Source organism: Gracilinanus agilis, chromosome 2 (genome assembly GCF_016433145.1).
Source record: "Gracilinanus agilis isolate LMUSP501 chromosome 2, AgileGrace, whole genome shotgun sequence".
In the NCBI taxonomy this organism is placed as follows: domain Eukaryota; kingdom Metazoa; phylum Chordata; class Mammalia; order Didelphimorphia; family Didelphidae; genus Gracilinanus; species Gracilinanus agilis.
The window spans coordinates 64,514,828-64,538,119 of NC_058131.1; the positions used below are offsets into that span (position 1 = coordinate 64,514,828).

The 23,292-nt window shown below is 40.3% G+C and overlaps 1 protein-coding gene across 1 annotated transcript; it reads right to left on the reverse strand.

Moving 5' to 3' along the window:
* Positions 1-4,377: 4,377 nt before the first annotated feature.
* On the reverse strand, positions 4,378-22,079 carry LOC123234663 (chemokine-like factor). The gene is made up of 5 exons (XM_044660606.1): positions 21,990-22,079; positions 17,893-17,955; positions 11,668-11,826; positions 7,628-7,723; positions 4,378-4,593 (listed from the first exon to the last, which is right to left on the reverse strand). Exons 1-5 carry the CDS (start codon positions 22,077-22,079, stop codon positions 4,378-4,380), a joined length of 624 nt encoding a protein of 207 aa, XP_044516541.1.
* Positions 22,080-23,292: the final 1,213 nt, after the last annotated feature.

Here is a 23,292-nt window from a genome sequence, read left to right on the forward strand (position 1 = left end):
AGAGGAGAGAGAGAGACAGAGAGAGAGAGAGACAGAGAGAGAGAGGAGGGGAAAGGAAGAGGAGAGAGACAGGGAAGGGCAGAGAGACAGAGAGAGACAGACACAGAGATAGAGAGAGAGGGGGGAGAGAGAGAGAGGAGAGAGAGGGAAGGGGAGAGACAGAAAAGGGGAAAGAGACACGGAAGGGGAGAGAGACAGACAGAGACAGAGACAGAGAGAGAAGGAGGGAGGGAGAGAGAGAAAGACACACACACAGACACAGAGAGGAGAGAGAGGGAAGGAGAGAGAGACACAGGGAAGGGGAGAGAGCCAGAGAGAGACAGAGAGAGAGGAGAGGGATTACTACATCTCTTCCACATACTGTCCATTCAGTTCTCTCTCAGAGATTTGACTCCACCTCTTAAACCAGAATCTTCTAAACCAGAACTCTTCAAGGCAGCTGAGTTCAAATGTGCCTGCAGGTACTAGCTGTGTGTGACTTTGGGCAAGCCATTTAACTGCTTACCTTATCTTCTCAACTGCAAAAGGGACTTTTTGGCATCCCTTATCAACTATGCCCTTCGCCCTATCTAGGCAGACACTTCCATTTGTGGACTCAACCATCCTTCCACCATCCATGCCTTTTATGTCGTCCTTGTCTTCCAATGGGACGCTGGAAGGCTGCTTGCCTGGGCTTTGGCTCAGTGGAACACTGGCCTGGGAGCCACAAGGATTGAAGGATGACCCTGACCAAGACAGTCAATCAGTAAACATTGTGTCTCTTATAGAGCAGGCACTATGCTAAGCACTTGGAATCAAAGCAGTCCCTGTTGTCAAGGACCTTACAGTCTAATGGGGGAGGCAACAACGTGCAGATCACTATGGACAAGCAAGGTACAGAGGAGACAAATTGGAAATGATCAGCACAGGGAAGGTGCTAGAAGTAAGGGGGATCTGGAAACACTTTCTGTAGAAGGAGGGATTTTAGCTGGAACTTGGAGGAAGCCTGAGAAACTAAGAGGCAAAGATGAGGAAGAGAGTGTGCTAGGCATGAAGGGAGAACCTGAGGAAATGCCCTGAGTGGGGAGATAGTTTCTTGTTTGAGGAAAAGAAAACTGGCAAGATCACAGGATTTGGCGAGTTGCCATTCAGTTGATTCAGTTAGGTTGACTCATGGGCACCCTGTGGACCATACTGTCCACTGTTTTATTGTTTTGTTTTGTTTTGCTTTGCTTTGCTTTGCTTTGATTTTTTGCAGAAGTGCTGGGATGGTTTGTCATTTTCTTCTCCCACGAATTAAGGCAAAGAGAGAGAGGTTAAGGGACTTGGCCAGGGTCACACATCTAGTATCTCAGGCAGGATTAGAACTGAGGTCTGATTCCAGATGAGGAGCTCCATCCACGGAACCACCTACCTGCCTTTTATGTTGGGAGTGAGGAAGAATAAAGCATAAAATGACCAGAAAGAAAGGAGGGAGCCAGGTTGAGCCAGACTTTGAATGCTGGAGGATTTTATATTTGATCTTGGAGGTGCTAGGGGATCACTGAGTTTATTTCCATTTTCTGAGTCTATTTTCTAACATAAAATGGAGGTAATACTTGCACTTTGTCTCAAAGCGAGCTTTTATGAAATTTCAAATAATCTAGAAATGGGAATTATAATTAGGAATGTTATTAATAACAAGTAGTTATTAGATGACGATTTGCCTTTCACAGTGTGTAACTACATAATGCATACTCTTATGTGTTAATAAAATGGACAATGGTATCTGCAAATTTATATAGGTAGAATCTAAAATATTGCTTAATTTCTATTTCTTGGGGAATTACAAATTATGCTTTGGGACATCAGTGTGCAAATACTCATGACATTGTTTCAGGTAGTCAAAGAAACTCAGAAAATTCTGGTGGACAGAACTCGAACCAGAATTATCACAGGGAGGGGTCACTTTTATCAAATACTCAGTGGAGAGGACGGGTGGATTATAATAAAGGGAAAGATGGAAATGTCGAAGAGTGGTTCAGTCATTTCAATTGTGTCTGACTCTTCTTGACCCCCATTTGGGGTTTTCTTGGCAGAGATACTGGAGTGGTTTGCTGTTTCCTTCTCCAGTTCATTAGCCAGGTGAGGAAACTGAGGCAAATAGAGCTAAGTGACTTTTCCAGGGTCACACAGCCAGTGTTTGAGGCCAGATTGGAACATCCTGACTCCAGGTTTGATGGTCTATCTGCTGAGGCATCTAGCTGCCCTGAACATTAAATAGGGTCAGAGATAAATGCTACAAAGTTTTTGTCACATACTCTATTTTTCACTTGGGTTATGAGCTTCTGAGGATAAAGTTACCTTTTGAAAAGTGAATAGACCCCAATTTTCATATTCTTTCTATAATTTTCCAATTCTTTACACGACTTCATTACCCATGCACACACACACACACAATCCAGCCTTGTACAAGGTGGGCAGGCAGATCTCAGTGCTATTTTACAGACTAAGCCCTGGGAAGAGGGGAAGTGACTTTATTGGAATATACTACTTAAAGTCTGTGGATTTTTTTTTTAACTCTTACTTTCTGCCTTAGAATCAATACTGTGTATTGGTTCTAAGACCAGAAGAGCAGCAAAGGGCAGGCAATGGAGGTCAAGTGACTTGCCCAGGGTCACACAACTAGGAAGTGTTGGAGGTCAGATTTGAACCTAGGACCTCCCGTCTCTAGACCTGCCTTTTGACCCATTGAGCCACCCAGCTGCCCTCAGGTCAGTGGATTCTTGAAAAAATACTTTATGAACTTAACACCACACAGAAATCTTTCAATTCACAAAGAACAGAAAAAGGGACTTCTAGAGGAAATCATGAATCTCTATTTGCAGATTGTTTAAAAAAAAGTAGCACTTCTACTTTGCTTTGTCTGACCCTTTCTGAAACTTTTGTTTGCTAAAGTTATTTCACTTGTGCCACGCTCCCCACCCTGCCCCCAGTTCTTCCTGGGCACAAACTAAACAAAAGCACATATTGGTGCTATCTGAAAATGCTTTTCATTCTGCACCCAAAGAAGCAGAAACTGGATTATTGCTCTTCTAGGTCTTTAAAAGCCATTTTCCTTTATGAAAATGTAGTTGCTGCATATTGCTCCCCTGGTTCATCTCACGTCACTCTTCATGGGTTCATCCCAGCCTTTATCTTTTTGTACCCCTGGCAGCAAAGCCTTAAGTCATCAGAAGTCACTGAGGTTACAGGCCCCTTCTCAGAATACCCACCAGCTCCGGAAACTTCAGGCAATGAGAGAAGGGACTTCCATCCCATTCCTCCTGCTACTCTTCACGGATCTCATTTTTTAAAAAATTTTTTATAAACCCTTAACTTCTGTGTATTGGTTCATAGGTGGAAGAGTGGTAAGGGTGGGCAATGGGGGTCAAGTGACTTGCCCAGGATCACACGGCTGGGAAGTGTCTGAAGCCAGATTTGAACCTAGGACCTCCGGTCTCTAGGCCCGACTTTCAATCCACTGAGCTACCCAGCTGCCCACGGATCTCATTCTTTGTGGGCTTGAGCTCCGACTCCATAGTCTGGGGCTGCTGCCTTGACATCAGCCTGTACTCTCAGACTTCCTTCCCCAGGCCCTGGAGCTTCTACATTGTCCTCTAGCAGTCCTTTATTCCTTCCTAGCCTGTCCCAAGATCTTGTCTGCATGTAAACTGATTTGCAAACTTTAAACCTCTTTGTCTTCTGTTATTACTATTTGCATGATCTGAAGTCTTCTGGGTACCCTTCTTTGCCACCAACGTACACAGGAGAGTGCAGGTACATCTATGTAGCCCAGAAGCAAGGCTAGGTAGGCCCAAGAATTTTTAAGACTCCTTTTTGCAAATGCAGATATTTTTAATGCAAGAAAACAGTTCTTCACAGTAGGTAGGGTTGGGGGAACAGGCCTATTTTTTTCCTACATAAAATAGGAATGTTGTATTAGGTGACTTCCAACAAACACTATGTTCTGCGAGTTGCCAAAGTTCAGATTTCCCATGCACACAGGCAAAGATATAAATCTTAATCTAGGTTCTGCTTTGAAAGTTTCAGACAACCCGATATCCTGGCCTGGAAGGAAACTGAAAACTTTAGGATTACAGGATTCAGAACAGGTGAATTTCACCTTAGGGGATATTGAATCCAACTCCCTCGATTTATAGAGGAAATTAGCCAGAACACCTGCCATTTGAATGGAACTGGGATCCCAGAACTAAGAATTCATCCTGTTCTTCCACTTTGAAGTCTCCCACTGTTTCCAGGATTTATACACTGGGAATTCTTCCTTATTTTCCTTTTCCCCCCCTTTCCCAATTTCACACATTAGAGAAAACATGAAAGACTATAGAAATATATTTGAACTTAGAATAAACAAAATGATCAAACTTCATTTGTTTCCTGAGGGTAACGAGCATGATAACTTTGATGGGAGTGGTGAGAGTGGTGAGAGTGGCGAGAGTGATGTGAGCGACGCAAGCGATGCTTTTTGTCATGACTGTGCTTCTTCTCGTATGCACCACTTGGATTAAACATAAGTTTTCTGTAAATGAGGGCAGCATCTGTAATGGTAAACACAGTTGCCACAATTCCAATGATCTGTTTAAAAAAAAAAGAGATTACTTTTAATCATTCACAGAATACAGAATAATTTTCTATTTCTCCTGTAATTTTTAACAAAAACTTCATAAGGATCTTCACTGAACCAAGATATCTGGGGTGACTCCTTCCATTAGTTGTAAACTGGTTGCAATCTTATACATCATTTATTCTAACCCCCTTTTCTCCAAAGTCTTCCCAGTTAAGTAGGAAGAGAAAATAAATGCTTGTTAATGAAAATAATTTTTTAAAAAGTTTCTCTAGTAGTTGTATGCAAGAGAAAAGAAAAGAAGGGCTGGTTATTCAGAAAAGACCTGAAAAAATATTTGTCTTCTCTCTATACCTGTGTGAGCCAAGGAATCTCTTCCTCTAGAACCACATTGGTGAATTTATAGCACATATGCTGAAGGTGGCTGCTCCCCTCCTCCTCTCCATGTGCCCCTGAGGACATTTCTCACATCACCCGCCCTCTGCCCAGCAGTCCAGTGGAAGTGCTTCCTCCTTCCCCTGTCTGGGGGAAAGCAGGAGGCTTTCATGCAGCATGAGGGTTGCAGTTTGGGCACTTGGTCTCTAAAAGGTTTGCCATCACTGGTCTAGAATACTGCATTAACTCATGTGAACACTCAGCATCATATTATTGCCTCTTTGTTTTACTATTTTGATTTTAACGGAATCATGAAATATTAAAACAGGAAGGGCCCATGATAACTACCCAAGCCAATAGATAAGGGAAAAAAAGACCCCAAAAGGGAAATGACTTAGTCAGGTTCACACAGTGCATTAGTGATAGAACTATAAAACATGAATACATCTTTCCTACCACCCCATCTGCCACTTTCTCCATTCTTTTGGGTAAATGTGAACCAGCTCAACAAGGGAAGTTGTATTGGATGTATATACATGTTATAGAGAATTGGGTTATAGATGTCACAGACTGACCTGCAATGTTTTAAGAGAAACTGAATTCTTAAGGTTCCCTACAGGGGCCTAAAAATATAACTGATTTATATGAAATACACTAATGTTGTCCAGGGTGCTCTTGAGAAACAAAGTGATGGTGACTAATGTTTTTCTGAGAAATTGGGACCACAGATGGGAGCTACTCTTTCCCAGAACTGAGATTGGCTTTAGGCATTGAGCATATGGAGCAGAATTAGTATTGGAAACTCAGCACAGTCCTAGCCAACCATTGTCCAACAAGTCAGCCTTCCCTCAGCCAAGCAATCCCACATCTTCAAAGCTGGCACCTTTTTAAGGTTCTCACTTGGAGAATCTATATAAAGGTTATTTTTTTAAAGAGGAAGAAAAAAAAGGACCAAGTGGTCAAATAGGTATTGAGTCTGGATATACTTACTGCTAGCTTCTAGAGAATTTACTTGACAAAGAAAACTTCATCCCTCACTCCAGCCTCCAAATTCTGCTCTTACTTCTGAACACAATGCCATTCTAAGTGATTAGTGTATATTTGCAATAAGGACAGATAAAACTTACTGGCCTTGTTTATAGCACACTTTTTTTTGAAGAGGACAGGTAGGTGTCCTTATGTGAAACTGTGGATCTTGATTGGACTAAAAATGGGAAAATCTTTGTTTCTTCATTGGAATGTCAAAACAGTAATGCATGTGTAGACATAATTAGGTCTAAAACACATTGATAAGTGGGAGAAGGGTGATCAAAGGATTTAAGAGTTAGAAGGGACCAGAGAGGTCAGTAAGTCCAGATCCCTTAATAAACATGGAAACTGAGCCACACAGAGGTTAGTAAGTATTCTGCCCAATACACGGGGGTAGAATTCAAATCCAGAGCCACTGACTGTCCATTCTGTGTTCTTTCCATTAGAAATGTACGTTTTCCAGAACTATGAAAGAACTGGGTACTTTTAATCTGAAAGGAAAAGATTCATAGGAGCAAGGGTGGTTTAGGTGGATCCATAATGACTGCCTTAATGACTGGGTTGCCATATAAAAGTGGCATTAGGGCTAACTAATGAAGTAAACAAGGAAGTATATTTTGGGCCAAAATAAGGTTAAAGTTCCTAAAAATGGGAAACCTGGCTTCTGTGGGACGTAATATATATGGTTTCATATCACTGGAAATGTTTAAGCATAAATTAGATATACTAGAAATGATACAAAGGCAATTTCAGGAGAGGGGTTGGATCAGATGACTGCTGAGGTCCCTTCTAAATCTGGGATTCTATGACCTTAGTTTTGTACCAATATTAAGAGAAATATAAGCAAATAACATTTACATATGAAAGAACTACTAAATTGTCCATCTATGTGGGCTTGCAGATAAGGAATCACCATATTAAAGTGAAGAAATCCAAGGTTAGGATACTTTTTTTACTCCTATAAATGGCACTCCAATTTTAGTGTAAAATTATATCCCAATTCTGGGGACACAATTGATGCTATTAACTATTGTTGAGATCTATTTATCATCTTGATAATCTGATAAGGACAGCTTAGTTGATAAGGAAATAACGGGACACGGGAGACGATCTTGACTGTTAACTCATAGCTGCTTCTCCTAAGTGCCATTGAGTCACAAGTTTATTATATATGAAAATTCAAACTCCCTTTCACCCACAAGCACAGAGAGAATTTTACAGCTCCATAGACATTGCAATGAGTTTAGACAACACACAGAAACTCAGAAACTTCAAGGTGAAGATAAGAACCAGGCTAGACCTTCAGCTGCATGATTATCAGCAAGCTAAGTCTGAGAATACTTTTTCTCAAGGGCAAATGCCCCAGCTAACTAAGGTTTTGGCCTTGGCTGCATTTCTGACCAAAGGGGAAGAATGTTAACCTCTTAACTGCTGGTTTGATAAGAGCTTTAGCTTTTCAATAAGGCCACAATACTTCTCAACAAGAAATCACAAGGATCACAAAAGGGGTCAAAAGAGGAGTCTCAGATTTTTATCTATTTGAGACTCTGTTTCTCTTATTGGCTTCCCACAAACTATTCAAACAGACTTTTATTGACATCAACTAACTTAGAGAATGAAACTACCAATACTTCTACTTACCCCTCCGATAGCAGTCAGTACTTGAGTTTCTGGTACCATTGCCAAAACAGATATGACAAGAAGGAACACTACACCCACAGCTGAGTTTAAAATATCCTGCAAACATAGCATCAAAAAGTCAAAATTTCCTGAAAAGTAAGATCGACAAAAAATAAAGTCTAAGAAAGGCAGCATGACAGTGAGAAGAGAAGAGAATTGGGTTCAGATTCTAGCTCTACAGCTTATTGACTGGACAACTATTTGCTTCTCCAAGGCTCAAGTTTTTTCACACATACTGGGGACGATGAAAGCTAAACTACTTACTTCATTCATCGTGAGGACTGAATGAGGTATGTGAAATGCTTTGCTAACATGAGAGCACACATCAGACCTTCACGTCTGTAGAAATGTTAGTGGTGAAAAATGAAGCCCCCAGTGATCCCTTTGACTCAGAGCTACGCCCAGTGGTCCTGCTTCTCCCTACCAGAGGTGACTCACAGCTATTAACTCAGAATATGAAGAATTATGGGTCAACTATTCTGGGATATCAATTATAGGATGTCAACATCATTCAGACAGGGAAATCAATCTTCATGAGAACATATGTTCTAACTCAAATAATGAGACAGGGTGGTACAGTGGAGTGAGTACTTAGATTTAGTCAGAGGATCTGGGTTCAAATTCCAGGTCCATCACTTGCCCCGTGTGACCTCTTTGGACCTCTGGATAAGGAGGTCGGCCTAGCTGGATACATATCAAGCATTTTGTGCTTCTTGACTTTAAGAGCCCTTCTACTTCTAAACCTACAATTCTATGAAGGATTGTGCTGCCATCACTTGGACGTTCTGACAGAGGGCCACTCATACAAAACAAAACCCTCAGTCATCATTCACCTTGCCAAATGCATCAGTTGGTCTGACAGTTGGGCTATTATTCCTGGTAAGGTTACCCAATGTGATATGGCCGGTTGATTTGACAATGTCTTGAACTACAGCATTTGGTTTCAGTAAATGTATTTTCAAGAAAAGGGGCTTTTGTGCCATTTCCTTCCTCAACTGTTCCACCAACCAGCATCAGCCCTTCAGTTTAAGCAGCGTTAAGTGGTCCTGTCAGGCCCTACCAAGACCCTTTGTCTCCATAGGACTGCCAGCATTACTACTCTCTCCTTTTAAATGGCCTGAAATGATAATAGAACATAAATGCCCACTGTCCAATGCCAACAGTTTCCCTGACTTTTATTAAAACATATGTTATACCAGGAGAAGTTCCTTGCCCACAGCAGCTATCAGATTAGCTAGCAGAAAGGATGAGTTCAGAATACATTATAGTGGTGGCATTGCCAGCTGAAATAAATTCCGATGAGGATGGTGCAATCAGGGTCTGGGATTTGGGATGCTTGAAATGGCAATCAAAGGAGGAAGGGGATATTAAGAATAACTTTCCTTAGGTCAGTTTTATTTGAGGCTAACCTGCAATACATGGGTTATTATTACAAGTTATATGGGCTCTTGGGTAGTTGAGGTTCACTCATAGATTGGCTTGACTGATGGAGTAAATGCTATCTTTTAGAATAGGCTACCCAATACATACCAAAGGTTTTTCTGGTTCTATGAGTATACAAGTCTGCAGGGATTATATGTTAAATACATTGGTACCATAGAAGAAAAGAATTCTGATTGATGCCCATTAACTGGAGACTGGATAAACAAAGTATAGTACATGAATGTAATGGAATATCCCCCAAAAGGGATGGAGTCTGGGAAACAAGTGAAGCAGAGAAGTCTTTAGCTCAAGAACAACTTATACAAAACTATGCTGTTGTAAAGAAAAACAAAAAACAAATTCCAGTCTGTGGAAACAAATGATGTTGCTTTCATAGTTAAGAAGAAAGTTAATGCATACCAAGTATCTAGGTTCCAGCTTCCCATAAAACATTTAAAATTCACTCATTAATTACACGTATCAGCTGACTTATAGATTTCAAATTTCAAGGAAGGTAAGAAAAAATTAATGCTGGTTTACTAAATATTTAAGTTTTATAAAAGAGGTTGAATGGGCTAATAACTTACTGATCAAAAAAATTCCCTGTAGTTTGGAAATGAAATTTGTAGGCATAGAGGACAAACTGTAGATGACTTAAAACCCTAAAATTTAAAATCACATGCTACTATTTAAACCAAGTTTTATTTACATCATGTGCGCAATTAGCCAAGGAAACTTATAAAAAGCAAAAGCTTATTCCAATGAAGACATTTAAAAAGGACTGTTCTTTTTTATACATATCCAAACTTTAATTCTGAATGAGAGAGCACAATAATAGCATTTGGGTCTTAAAATGCCAATACTAGAACATATTTGAAGCAACTAAGACAGAAGCACAAACCAGAATGGACTGAATCAGGAACTCTGATGAATGCAAGGATGAATCATTACTCCAAAGGACCAATGATGAACATAGAGGTAATGGACTTGCTGTACAAATATGGTTTTTATTTGTTTTCTTTTTTTTTTTTTTAAACCCTTAACTTCTGTATATTGGCTCCAAGGCAGAAGAGTGGTAAGGGTGGGCAATGGGGGTCAAGTGACTTGCCCAGGGTCACACAGCTGGGAAGTGTCCGAGGCCAGATTTGAACCTAGGACCTCCCATCTCTAGGCCTGGCTCTCGATCCACTGAGCTACCCAGCTGCCCCACAAATATGGTTTTTAGATGTGGTCAATGCATGATTTTTTTTTCTTGACCGTTTAAGGGTTTTTAAAATTGGAATGGGGCGGTTATGAGAAGAGGGCTATTAACTGTGGCATTAAAAAAGAAGGCAGAGGGAGGGAAGGATTACAGAAGTAGCAAGTAGAAAGGTAATAAGCATTTATAGAGTGCCCACTGTGTACCAAGCACTGTGCTAAGTGCTTTACAAATATCTCTTTTTTATTTCTACAATAGACTTTCAAGGTAGGTGATATCATCATCTTCGTTTTATATTTGAGGAAACTGAGGCAAATAGTGATTAGGTGACTTGTCCTGAGTCAGGCAGCTAGGAGTGCCCTAAGGCTAGATTTAAACAAAGATCTTCCTGACTCCAGGGCTAGGGCTTTATCCACTGCACCATCCAGCTATCTCAAAAAGAGGGTCACTGAAGGGGGGCAGCTGGGTAGCTCAGTGGATTGAGAGCCAGGCCTAGAGACGGGAGGTCCTAGGTTCAAATCCGGCCTCAGACACTTCCCAGCTGTGTGACCCTGGGCAAGTCACTTGACCCCCATTGCCTACCCTTACCAATCTTCCACCTATAAAGTCAATACACAGAAGTTAAGGGTTTAAAATAAAATTAAAAAAAAAAAAAGAGGGTCACTGAAGCTTTAAAAAATTCATAGAACAGAAGGAAATTCAGAAGGAAACACAGACAAGCAGAAGAATTTTGAAGTTAGTGTGTTGAATTTATTATATTATATGAATTATAAATTATATAAATATAATTTAATATTATATATTAAACAAGTTGTATGTTTATGGTTTCATATACAATCCTTTTTCTGTTTTCCTTTGTATGTGGGAATGCTCTAGTTAATGTTTGTCTAATCCAGGACAAAAAATTATCCAAAACATTTTTAAAAGAGAAAATTGTTGAGAAAATTCTGCATATTTTAACTAGCATATGTTGTTGCCTATTAAATCTGATTTTCTGCTTCTGAATTTAAGAGAGGAATTGTAAGAAATAGCCTGAATAGCCTGTGTTCTCTCTGGCCAGGCTTTTATCAGAGGTGAGTCAACAGCTGTCATATACTGCACCGGAATTATGCAGTTTTGAAGATGAGTGGAACTACCCCAGACACTCAGTGGGATAAGTCTCTGAAGCTTAAAGGTTAGAGGCCCTCTTGCCTGCCAGCTCTTCCTATGAATGGGATAGAGGCCTGAGCGCAACTGTGTAACATAGTTCTATGTAAATGTGGAGAGAAAGCAGTCCCCTAGCCTAGGCTAAAAAGGACTTTAATATTCAAGAGTGGGGCTTCTAGAGTACAGTACAGGTCTTATTAGAAAAAACATTTTCACTATAAAAAAGAACACTTACGAGCAAAGGCCAAAATAAACATTTCCACAGTAGGTCAAGTCTTAGTACATACAACGTTAGGAAAAAAAGCCCAATTATAGCCTCCAAAGACGTGACAACGATGTATGTTTCAGGGGCTTGAGCAATAATAAATAAGATAAGGGATGTTACAGTCAAAATCTGTTAAGGAAAAAAAAAGGTTTTACTTCAATATAATTATATTTCAAGTTGTAAACATTTGCAACTATGATTGCTTTCTAAATACGTAGGCATGAGGTGTGACTATGAAGTATTAAGACTGATTTCTTCTTTTCCTGGCAGAGGCAAAGTCCTCCACAGCATTTGTGCCCTTTTAAATCTTTTTCCTTCTTTTCCTCCCCGCAACCACCAGGTCTTTGCTTCATCAGCCCTTCTTCCTCTTAAGTCCTCAATCCCTCCCATTCCCAATCAATGGCGGTATGCTGAAGCGAATTCCTACCACTTTACTACTAAACTTATACACACATGTATTTGGGGTGAGGGTGGAGGGAAGTTGCTTTCATCCTCGCAGGAACTTCCCTATGTGGAAACTCCCTCTAACAAAGCAGATTGCCCAAAATGATGATTAAATGATTTGTCCAGCGTTGACACTTGGCATGTGTCAGAGGCACTACTTGAGTCCAGGTTTTCCAAACTCTAAGGCCACGCTTCTATTTACCATGCCAGCAGTTCTCAAAGTATGGTCTGAGACCTTTTCAAGGGCCTTTGAGATGAAAACTTTTTATAACAACACTAGGATGTTATTTATCTTTTTCACTCTCCTTCTTCCACAAGTATACATTGTTTTCCAGAGGCTACATGACCTGCAAATTAGATTTAACTGTGAATATGAAGATTGAGTTATCTTGTCATACAAATGGAGGAAATCTATAGACATGTATAAATGGAATGGTGGAGTTTAGAAGGGGAATAAGCATAATGCCTAATATTTGCCAGGCACTGTGCTAAGGTAGATTTTATCATTATCCTCATTTTATGTGACTTGCCCAGGGTCATATTGCTAGTAAGTGTCTGAAGTTGGATGCAAATTCCCAGTTTCCCAACACCAGGCACAATGCTCTATCCACTGAGAGCAAAAATGACTAACAAACTTTATACTGACTAGACTGTGTGGTAAACATTTTCTCAAACATGAAGGAAAGGGGGTAGCTGAGTAGCTCAGTGGATTGAGAGCCAGGCCCAGAGATGGGAGGTCCTAGGTTCAAATCTGACCTCAGACACTTCCCAGCTGTGTGACCCTGGCCAAGTCACTTGACCCCCATTACCTATCCTTACCACTCTTCTGCCTTGGAATTAATATACAGTATTGACTCCAAGACAGAAGGTAAGGATTTAATGTAAAAACAAAACAAAACAAAACAAATGAAGGAAGCCTGTCACTTCAAAGAAAACAACTGCTGGTATTTGTTGCCAATGATTAAATTTGAACTTTGAAGTGAAGACTGGAATTTTGGTGACTGTGTATCCTCAGATACTTTATAAAGATTTTCTGATGACACTGGTGTTGATAATAACAAATGTGATTTTTATAAAATTGTATAATGAAAGGTGTTATTATTTGGGGATCTGCATTTCTCAGTGAATACATTTTTTCCAAGTGATTAATACATAATGTTACAGAATCATACATAAGTAAGCAATCTCTTCAAAGTGCAAGATAAATCAATGGATTCTAATGTAACAGAGTATGAAAAAGTACATAGATATGGTTTCAGATTCTGTACTGCAACTAACCTTTAAGAAACCAACACATATTGCATTTTATCCAGCTCGTATCAAAGAAGAATATCCACAATTATCTGACAGGTGATGAAAATACATCTCCCTTTCCCAACTATATATCTGTATGAAACTGGATTTTCTTTATCTACTTCAAACAACACATATAATAGACAATGCAGAAGCAGGTAAGAGAATACAGCTGCTTACCTTATAAGACAGATATTAAAGAAACTTGCAAAACTATAAAACTGCAATTCTCACCAAATTTTGTTTTAGAAAAGTATTTTTCATAAAATGTTATTTATGTTAACATGTGTAGGGCTTATTCATGTTATTTTAAATGAACTAATGCACATTTAAACATTTTTCAGTTTTAATTTCTAATATGGTACATATCAATAGAAGTTACCCATGTAAACAAAAGCTCTTTAGAGAGTGCAATGGGGGTACAGAGATCAAAATAACTGCTACATTTATGATAATATAAACATTCACTGTTATTTTTAGATCTATTATTACTAGCACATTATAATGGAAATTGGTGTATCTGGACTGATGTCAAGAGACTTAAGTGTGAATCCTGCTTTCAACATGCACTTCTAGTTCTGTGACCAGGAGTAAGCCACTTTTAGCCTCTATCAACCTGTTTCCTCAGCTGTAAAATGGCGGTAGTTAATGCTACCTACTTCATAGTGGTGCTATGAAAGTGCTTTGTTAAATGTTATGTCATGTAAGTTACAATCTGAAAAACATATTTAAGTTTTTCCTATTCCCAAACAACTTTTCCTTAACTCTAATATCCTCTAGACCAGTGATGGGGGCAAACTTTTTAAAGAGGGGGCCAAAGGAAAGGAAATGCTTATCTGTCAGTCTGTTTCTAAGGCAACTCATTCGAAATTTCATTGTTTTGTATCCTAGTCATTGTATTCGTCGGATTAGGAATAATGTTGGCTGTGGGATAGAACATTTCAGGGGGCCACATCTGGCCTGCAGGCCATAGTTTGCCCATCACTGGTCTAGAACTATGTTCATAGTTGAATTCCTTTTAAAAACACCCCTTAACTCATCCACTCTAAATACTTATAATCTGGTTTTAGACTCCACAACTCTAGTGAAGGATTACTCCAGTCACAAATGACCTCTGTATCACCAAAGCCAAGAGCTTTTTCTCAGTCTTCATTCTTCTCGATTTCAATAACCCTCTTCTTTCTGATACTCTCTCCTCTCTGGTTTTTTTGGGAATCTTCTCTCCTTGTTCTCCTCCTACCTGTCACAACTAATAACTATGGATGTCCTCCAGGATCCCCTCTACTATGTGACTTGGTGATTTCATTAGCTCCAATGGATTAAATTACCATCCCTAGGCTAATGATTCTGAAATCTGTTTATCAAAAACCCTACCCTCTCTGTCGACCTCCAGTCTCACATCTCTATTAGACCTCTTGAACTGCTTCCAAACCTCCCTATTACTTTAGAGGGCCCTATCATCTTCCAAGTTCCTCAAGCTCACAACCTAGGAGTCAGCCCAGATTCTTCTTTCTCACCAGCCCCACATCACATCCAGTCTGTTGCCAAGGTCTATTTTACCTTTGCCACATTCCTCCAATATGCTGCCTTCTCTCTTCGTTTGCTGTCATCAGTCTAATACAGGTCTTCATTACTCCTTGCCTGGATTACTGAAGTTGCCTTCTGGGAGGGAGGTCTGCCTCAAGTCTCTCCCCAGGCCAGTCCATCTTCCATTTGGCCAACAAAATGAATTTCCTAACACACAGACCTAATTATGTTGCTTCTCTACTCTATAAAATCCAGTGGCTCCCTAATACTTCCAGGACCAAATAGTAAATCTTTTAGTGCTCAAAGCCCTTCATAACCTAGTATTCCTTTACTTCCCTCCTTTCTGGTCTCCTTTTACCTTACACTCCCCATGTACTCTGTGATCAAGCAACTTTGGTCTCCTTGATGTTCTCTGAATAAAATACTTCATCTCCTAGATTCAGGCCTTTTCTCTGGCTCCTCTCAGGTCTAGAATTCTCCTCCTTTTCATCTCAGCCTCAAGAATTCTGAAAGAAATCTGCATTCCAGAAAAAAACCACACCCTGGGTACAATACAGTGTTTTCTCCTGCCCCTTGGCTCAGCACTCCAAGGCCTCCCACTCTATCCCAACCCTCCTCCCCCCAAAAACACCCCAAACAAAACCCTAAAAAAACCTTTCCAAGTGAAAGCAGAAGGACTGAAGCCCGAAGAGATCCCTACTGCTGCAAGATCTGGAGCTTGGCTCATGACTTCTGGCATCAAGAAAGACCTTTGCCCTACTGCCCACCCTACTTCACATCTGGTGCCACACTTAGGTACCACATGCCTATTTGAGGTGTCCTCTCCTGTCTCTGTCAGAGCCCATGTGTATGCCCACTGTATGTTCTTTCTCTTGGTTGCAGCCTCTGCATATTTGCTCTTGCTTCTCTTGCTCTAGCCCCTCCTTCCCTTCCCCATCCTTGGGCAAATTTGTATTTCCTAATAATTGCTTTTGAAACATGCATTTGTGTCAAAGGGAGAAGAGTCTGGTTTTTTGAATGCTGCTTCCTCCGTTAGACTGTGAGCTCCTTGAGGACAGCAGAGACTGTCTTTTGCCTTTTTCATATGACCAGGGCTTAGAATTGTCTGGCACGTAATAGGTACTTAAATGCTTGCTGCTTCTTCCTTGAAACTTACATTGAACTCTCCTATTCATCTTTCTGGCTATCTTATGATTCCTCAAAATTTGCTTCTCTAATCCTAAACTTCACACCTGTAGCCTCAACTGCTTGCCTGGTATTTCCATTTGACTCTTTTTATCATCACTGTGGGACCATGGGCCTTCAAGACCAATTTCTCTTTTATCAGCCAACCCCAGGACTGGGTTGCTTGGTTCCCTTTTCTAGTTTCTCACTGTTGTCACCTATGCTCTTGGTCTGGGAGAAGACATGGAACTGGCTTTGCTTAAAGAAAAGAATGAAGGCTTCCCTCCTTTTTTTCTGCCCTGCTTTTTAAAAACAATCTTTCTTTGGGTTTCTTTCTGGTGCTTTACTGTTTAGCACTACAGGGGAATCTACAAAGCATTAAAATAACTAACACAATAGGAAGAATGTTTTTGAGTTTATAAAAATTATAACAGATAATATAGACTCATTCCTAAGGTCATCATTTTCCTCTTGTCCCCCAATCCTGTGTTTTCCCTCTCTCTGTCTCTCCTCCTCGGTTTAATTTTCACCAATGTAATTTAGATCAGCATATCTTAGATTTAGAACTTGAAGGGGTCTTAGAGGTTATCTAATCCAACTCTTCCATTTTATAACTAAGGAAACTGAGGCTTTGAGTGGTTAAATGACTTGCCTCATACTTCACTAAGACTCATCCCCCTTTTAAACTGAGGACATTGACAAGAGGCTTGTTTCCTCATCTCCCTGACATCATTCAGACTGTCTACTCTTCATTCCAGTCTGATGGAGAGGTAGTCCTCCTCTTTGCCAAAGCTAACTCTTACTACCTGCAACTTTGATACCATTTCTTCTTGTTCTCACCAGCCTACTGCTCCCACTTCCACCTCTTCTCTAATTTTTGATCTCTCCCCATAACCTGGTTCCTTCTATGCTACCTAACAACATGCCCATGTGTCCCTAATCCTTAAAAACAAACAAAAAACCAATCTACATCATCATACTATTCTGGTGATTGTCTCTCTTCAGCTAAACTATCCAAAAAAGTTGTTTATACTTGTTACACCTCCATTTCCTCTCCTTCCATGCTTCTAAGCCCTCTGTAATCTGGCTTTTGACTTCATCTCTCCAAAGTTATCAATTATGTCTTGGTTGCTAGATCTAATGACTTTTTCTCAATCAACATATGATCCTGTTATATCACTTTTATTCATGGATATTCTTTCCTTTAAGGGTTTCTGCGATTGTTCCTTTGTGATTCTTTTCCTGCTTGAGAACCGCTCAGTTTCTTCTGTGGCATCTTTCATGTTATTAATGCTGAGTGTCTCCTATGGCTCTGTCCTAGGCCCTCTTTTTCTTTCCTTACTATTGCACATGGTGATGTTATCAGCTATTTCAATGGCTTTCTAATTGGTTTCTCTGCTTCAGTTCTCCCTCCATTCTGATACATCTTCTATACATCTGCCAAAGTAATGGCCTAAGCACAAGTCTGAGAGGTTACACATATTTCTTCCCCACTTAATAAACTCCAGAGTTTCCATGGGACCTGTAGGATTAAATAGAAACTCCTCTGCTTAACATTTAAAGCTTTCCCCATCAGGGCCTCTTCCTTTGTTTTTACTCTTCTTATACATTCCTCCCCTCTGTGCACTCAAAGGCGCAGACATACTCATTGCTTCTCACAGGACTTTTCCTCCCTCTCTCTCTCTGCTTTTTGCACTCGCTGTGCTCCATACCTAGAATGCTCAGTCTCTATTTTCTGAGAATCTTTAAGATTTCTTCCAGACTCACCTCAAGCGCCACCTTCTCAAGGTGGCCTTTCTTGTGTCCCAGTCTTAGTGCCTTCCAATTCCTCTGTAATGTAGGGAGGGGTAGGAAATGCAATTTTATTGGCATTAGGAACTCTGGGATAAGGAAATTTCCTCAAGGGTATTGTGACCTGCCCTGGGTCACACAGCCAGTATGTAAGAGCCAGAACTCGAACCCAGATTTTCCTGGCTTCCAGGTTCTCCATCTTGCATTTTTCTCTACATACATGCTGTTTCTCTCATTGGAATGTAAGCTTTTTGAGAGCAGGGACTGTTTTTGTTTCTTTGCATCTCTAGCACTTAGCATAGTGTATGGCAAATAGTGATTTATATAAATGCTAAATAGTTGGTTGAATGATTGCCCAAGATTACTCAGGTAACAAGTAGCAAGGTTGAGTTTTGAACCAAGGAGTCTGATTCTAAATCCATAGTCTTTCCCCTTGTTCCACATTTCCTCCCAAGGCCCATATATTCGGTTTTAACTTTTTTCTAAACTTCAGGCACACAACCCTAACTGCATATTTTTACCTACATATCCTTTCAGCCACTCAAAAACATTATTTCTATTATTGAACACATCTTCTCTCCTAAACTTGTTCCCTCCTGACTTCCCTATTTGTTGATGGCACTATAATCTTCTTTGAATATCTATAATCAAAACCAATCTTGAACTTTTCTTTCTCCATCACAGTCTCTTTCCTCTCCCATATACAACTGAATTGCCATATTTTGAACAACTGACCTCCACAACATTCTTCATATCACCATCTCTCACCTCTCACCTGGACTAGTGTAATAGCCTCCTAACTGATTTTCCTATCTTTGTCATTCCCCTCTTTAGTCATAAAAGTACACAGTTAGTGACAAAAGGAACCTTATAGGTAATCTAATACAATCCTCTAATTTATTTATTTGGAAATTGTTTTTTGCAGATGAGGAAACTATGCCAAAGAAACGACATATGACTTATTCAAGGTCACAAAGATAGTGTCAGAACTGGAACCAGAACAAAAGTTCTCTTAACTCCAAACCCAGCACACGTCCTTTCCCTTTATCCTTTAGCTACCACCAATAAAATATTCCTAAGGCATAGGTCTAACAATGTTACTCTTTTACTCAAAAACTTTCAGTAACTCCCTACTGTGTTTAGGAAAAATTCCTTAGCTTGGTTTTTAAAGTGCTCAACAGGCTAGTTGCATCTTCTCTTTCTGACTTTATTTATTTAATATTACTCCTCTGTATTCTGGCCAAACTGTAGTACTAGTTGGTCCTCAAATCTTACTCCCAGTCTCCCACCACCATGCTTTTTTGTACACTGTCTCATGCCTGAGATGTGATACTTCTTCAGTTCTACTTTTCAGAATCCTCCTACTCCTACAAAGCTCAATTTATTTGCCCTCTTGTCCATGAAACTCTTCCTGATCCTTCTAGCTGTAAGTGTTCTCTTCCTTCCTTGATATTCCTAAAGCATCTTTTGTATCCCTCCTTTGATGCCACCATTTCCTATCCCACATTATACTTATATGTCTAAATTATAACTACATCCTGCCCTCTTCCCACAATCAAAGTAAAGGTCATTTCCCACTATCTGTAGTATGAAATAACAGAGGCACTTGGCACTTTACCACAAAATGGGCATTTAATTATTTGTTGCTGCTCAAAAAAAAAAAAAAAAAAGTAGAGGGAGACCTTAATCCTTCATAGTCCCAGCTCTCTTGTCTGACCTAACTCCTTCAAACTTGGATGTCAGCCAGGCCAAACCTGCTGGGGCTGCATATTACCGTTATCAGCTCTACATCTCTAGTCAATAGACTGGGTTTCTCTGCCCTGCTAAAGATTTGTTTCCCCAACTTTTAGCAGTAGTTACACTTATGCAAATTCTAGTGTTCTAAGAGGTACTTTTCTCAAAACAATAGACTGTGAAAGATTTCCATTTTTGGATGAGGAAAACTGAAATTCAAACAGATCAAGTGATTTGTCCAAAGTCACACAGGATTTCTCCTAACTCCAAGTCACTATACTATTTCTAATATAATAGTCTACATCTTAACCTTTACCTCCTCAGGCAGGAAGAGCTTCATGATTGTGCCATAAGCCTCCTCTACCATTTTACCATTTCCCCAAGGAGTCCCTGAGGCTATAAACTTGCAAAGAACTTATACACTTTGGCCTTACTGGCTACAGTGAGCTAAAGAAGTCTTATCTTTATCCGTGGTTTCCTGGAGTAGTAGGGAAAACAAAACAAAAATAACTTTGTTTTTCTGCTCTCCACTTGATTTCTTTCCTGGGTTTAGACCTTCCTGGAGATGTCAATTCTTTGACCTTTGAAAAGTCTTTTGCCTTTTCAAGTAAACCATCCCAATTACTTAAACCAAATTTACTAGCAATGTTGTCAAGTGAAGTTTCATTTACTCCATCTACTACTGATTTATACTGGCAGCTAGGCCCTGGTCCTGCCCTGACCCCTTCTCTGGAGGCTACATGGCTTAATTTGCCATGGCTCCCTCTTCCTCAGGCACAAGTTTTCTCATATATGAGTTCCAAGACTTGCTTTTCTTTACTTGTTCAACTAATGACACTTAGTAGGTCTTCCAAGGAACTCTTTCCATGACTCCCTTGGCTCCCATTTCAGTGGCACAGTTGAAATAACAGATACTCTGGGGCCAATGGAAAAAAAAGATACCTTTCTCTTGCCCAGCAGGCTCTATCACCCATCTTCCAGTGTTCAGGGTCGATGAATCATTCCTCAAGTCTCATCCCCTCAGGGGAGTGGTTTACTAGAATCCAGGTTTACAATAGGAAAATCAGTTAACATATGGCAAATAACAACAAAACAATGAATAAAAATAGGATCATGGCATCATAACCTTGAATCCAATATAAGCATGTCCAAAGATACCTCGTTATTTTTGGTTTCTTCCCTTCCCTTATTCCAACTAGATTCTCCTTTTTACATCTCTATTACAGTAATAGCACCACCATTCTTCTCACTCACTCTGGTGTGAGGCCTTAGAATGGTCTTTCACCCCACTCCTATCAATTTTTTTTCCCTAATTCTTTCCCCTTCCTATTCCCTCTACGTTCCTCATCACCTCTCACAAGAATTCTCAAGACAGTTTCCCCAAAGGGTCTGAATGCTGTCTCTGCTACTGACTATCTTTGTGACCAAGAGCAAGTCATTTCAACTCTGAGCCTCAGCTTTCTCACCTGCAAAACAGATGATAATACTTGCTGAACCTACCTTATAGTGCTGTCAAAAAAAATAGACGTATCATATAAATAAATATTATTATTACTTCAAGGCCTAGTTCCTATGACCCTTCCTCCATGAAGCCTTTCCTGCTTCACCCAGCTGGAGCTAACCTCTCCTTCCTCTGAACTCCCACAGTACTTTTTACCTTTCCAATGGTACTTATTCAATTCTATCTTATATTTACAGTTCTTTGGATAGATGCTTCTTCTCCCTTTGCAAATTCCCAGAGGTCAGGGGCTTTGTCTTATTCATCTTTGTAACATCCATAGGGCCTAGTATAAGGTGCTCAGTAAGTGTCTGTTAAGTGAACATATGAAAATCTGTTATATTACTTTATAGTCACACCTGACAAGTACCTGTAATCTCTATTAAGGTCTTAAGGCCTTAACTTCCTTAAATATAAAACATTTTTCCAGATGTTTCGAGTTAATCTCAAATTGTAAAGTTATAACATCTTGGTGTCTGCAGACTTTTCTATCCACAACCTCATGTTCCATTTTCTAGTAAACCTGGATATATTAAATTATGGGGAGTGGGGCATATTAGCATATTAATGGTATTTTCTCTACTTTGGCGTCTAGGTTCTCCTCCCTAGTTTCCCATTAAAGGGGTTGCCCCGAGGCGCTGGTCTCCCCTGCCTTCCCTAGGCCATGCACAGCAGACAGAGCTCTGGAGCCTGCTCCCTGAGACCTCCGGGGAATTCTTTGGCCACTCCGCTGGTGAGGGAGGATGGGGCCCGTCCCCAGCGGGTCTATTCTAATCTACCCAGTCCTTAAGCCCAATACACCTGCCCCAGCATCCTCTCCCTCCTCCAGGTCTCCCCTCACCAGCCGCATAATTTTCACTATGCCCTTGATGGAAAACAAGAACTCCTTCGCAGTCCTGGTCTCCACCACTTCTGTGGCTGTGGAGTCCATGGCACAAGCGAGAGCTTTCTGGCCAGCTCCGACCCTCTCTCTCCTGGCTTCCTCTGGCTTGAGTCAACGGCAGGAGCCTCGCGCGGGCATCACTACATCCCGCAATCCCAAACAACCCGCGTGCCCATCTGTCCAGACTCGTGACATACCCAGAGCGTCACTGCGCAGGCGCATACGGTCCCTCGTGACACCTTCCAGAGTGTCACTGCGCACATTCATCTACCTTCCCCACCCCCTCCCTCAGCGCCTCAGTACGCATGTGCACCCACCTAGTGATTCTTTCCGGAGCCTCCGAGCCTCTGGAGGGCAATCTCCCCTGCTTCACTACGCATGCAAGCCCACCTTGAGCCTTCCTTGCCTTACTACGCACGCTCGCCCTCTTGAGTCCCTCCGGAGCCTTACGATGCATACTCGTCCACGTCCTAGTTCTCTATTGTTTTAGAATGAAGGAAAGCAGGTAGTTTGAAAGTAATCCCAGAGGGAAGACTAGAAAAAATAGGTATGTGATTTGCAATTTAAATTTATCTGGAACTTAATAGTCACCTCTAATTAACTCTTTCTTGACCATGAAAAGAGAAAAGCTTGTTTAAATCAGGGAGCAACTTATGTCAAAACAGTGAGAGGCCTCTATATGCTAAAATATTTATAGTGCTAGCAAAGAACTGAAAACCAAGCAGGTGACGATGACTAGGGAATGTCTAAACAAATTGCAGAATAATGGAGTATTATGAAATGATGACTATAAGGAATTCAGAGGAACTTGAGAAGATTTTTATAAACAGATGTAGAGCGAAGTAAATAGAATCAAAAGAACAAGATGCCCAAGGAGCACAATAATGTAAAGGAAAATAACTCAAAAATACAAGAACTTTGGCTATTGTAAAGGAGCTAGTACCTCACTTCCCCGAGTATAATTAGAAGAGGAAAAGATTATTTGTGAAGCCATATATCTTTGTTCTGTATAGCTTGCTTTAAAATAAAGGTACGTAATTATTTATAAGGGAAGAGGGAAAAATACAAACTTGAAATAACCCATTATTAGAGGAAGATATTAGCTTTTATAACTCTGTGTGAATAGATTAAACCAGAGGAAAAGATAATTATAAAAGAATAATTAGATAATTTTGCTTATATGAAACTAGAAGGCTTCTGCATAGACAAAATTAATGAACCTAGGACAAGAAGGGAAACAATTGAATGGGAAAAAAATCTT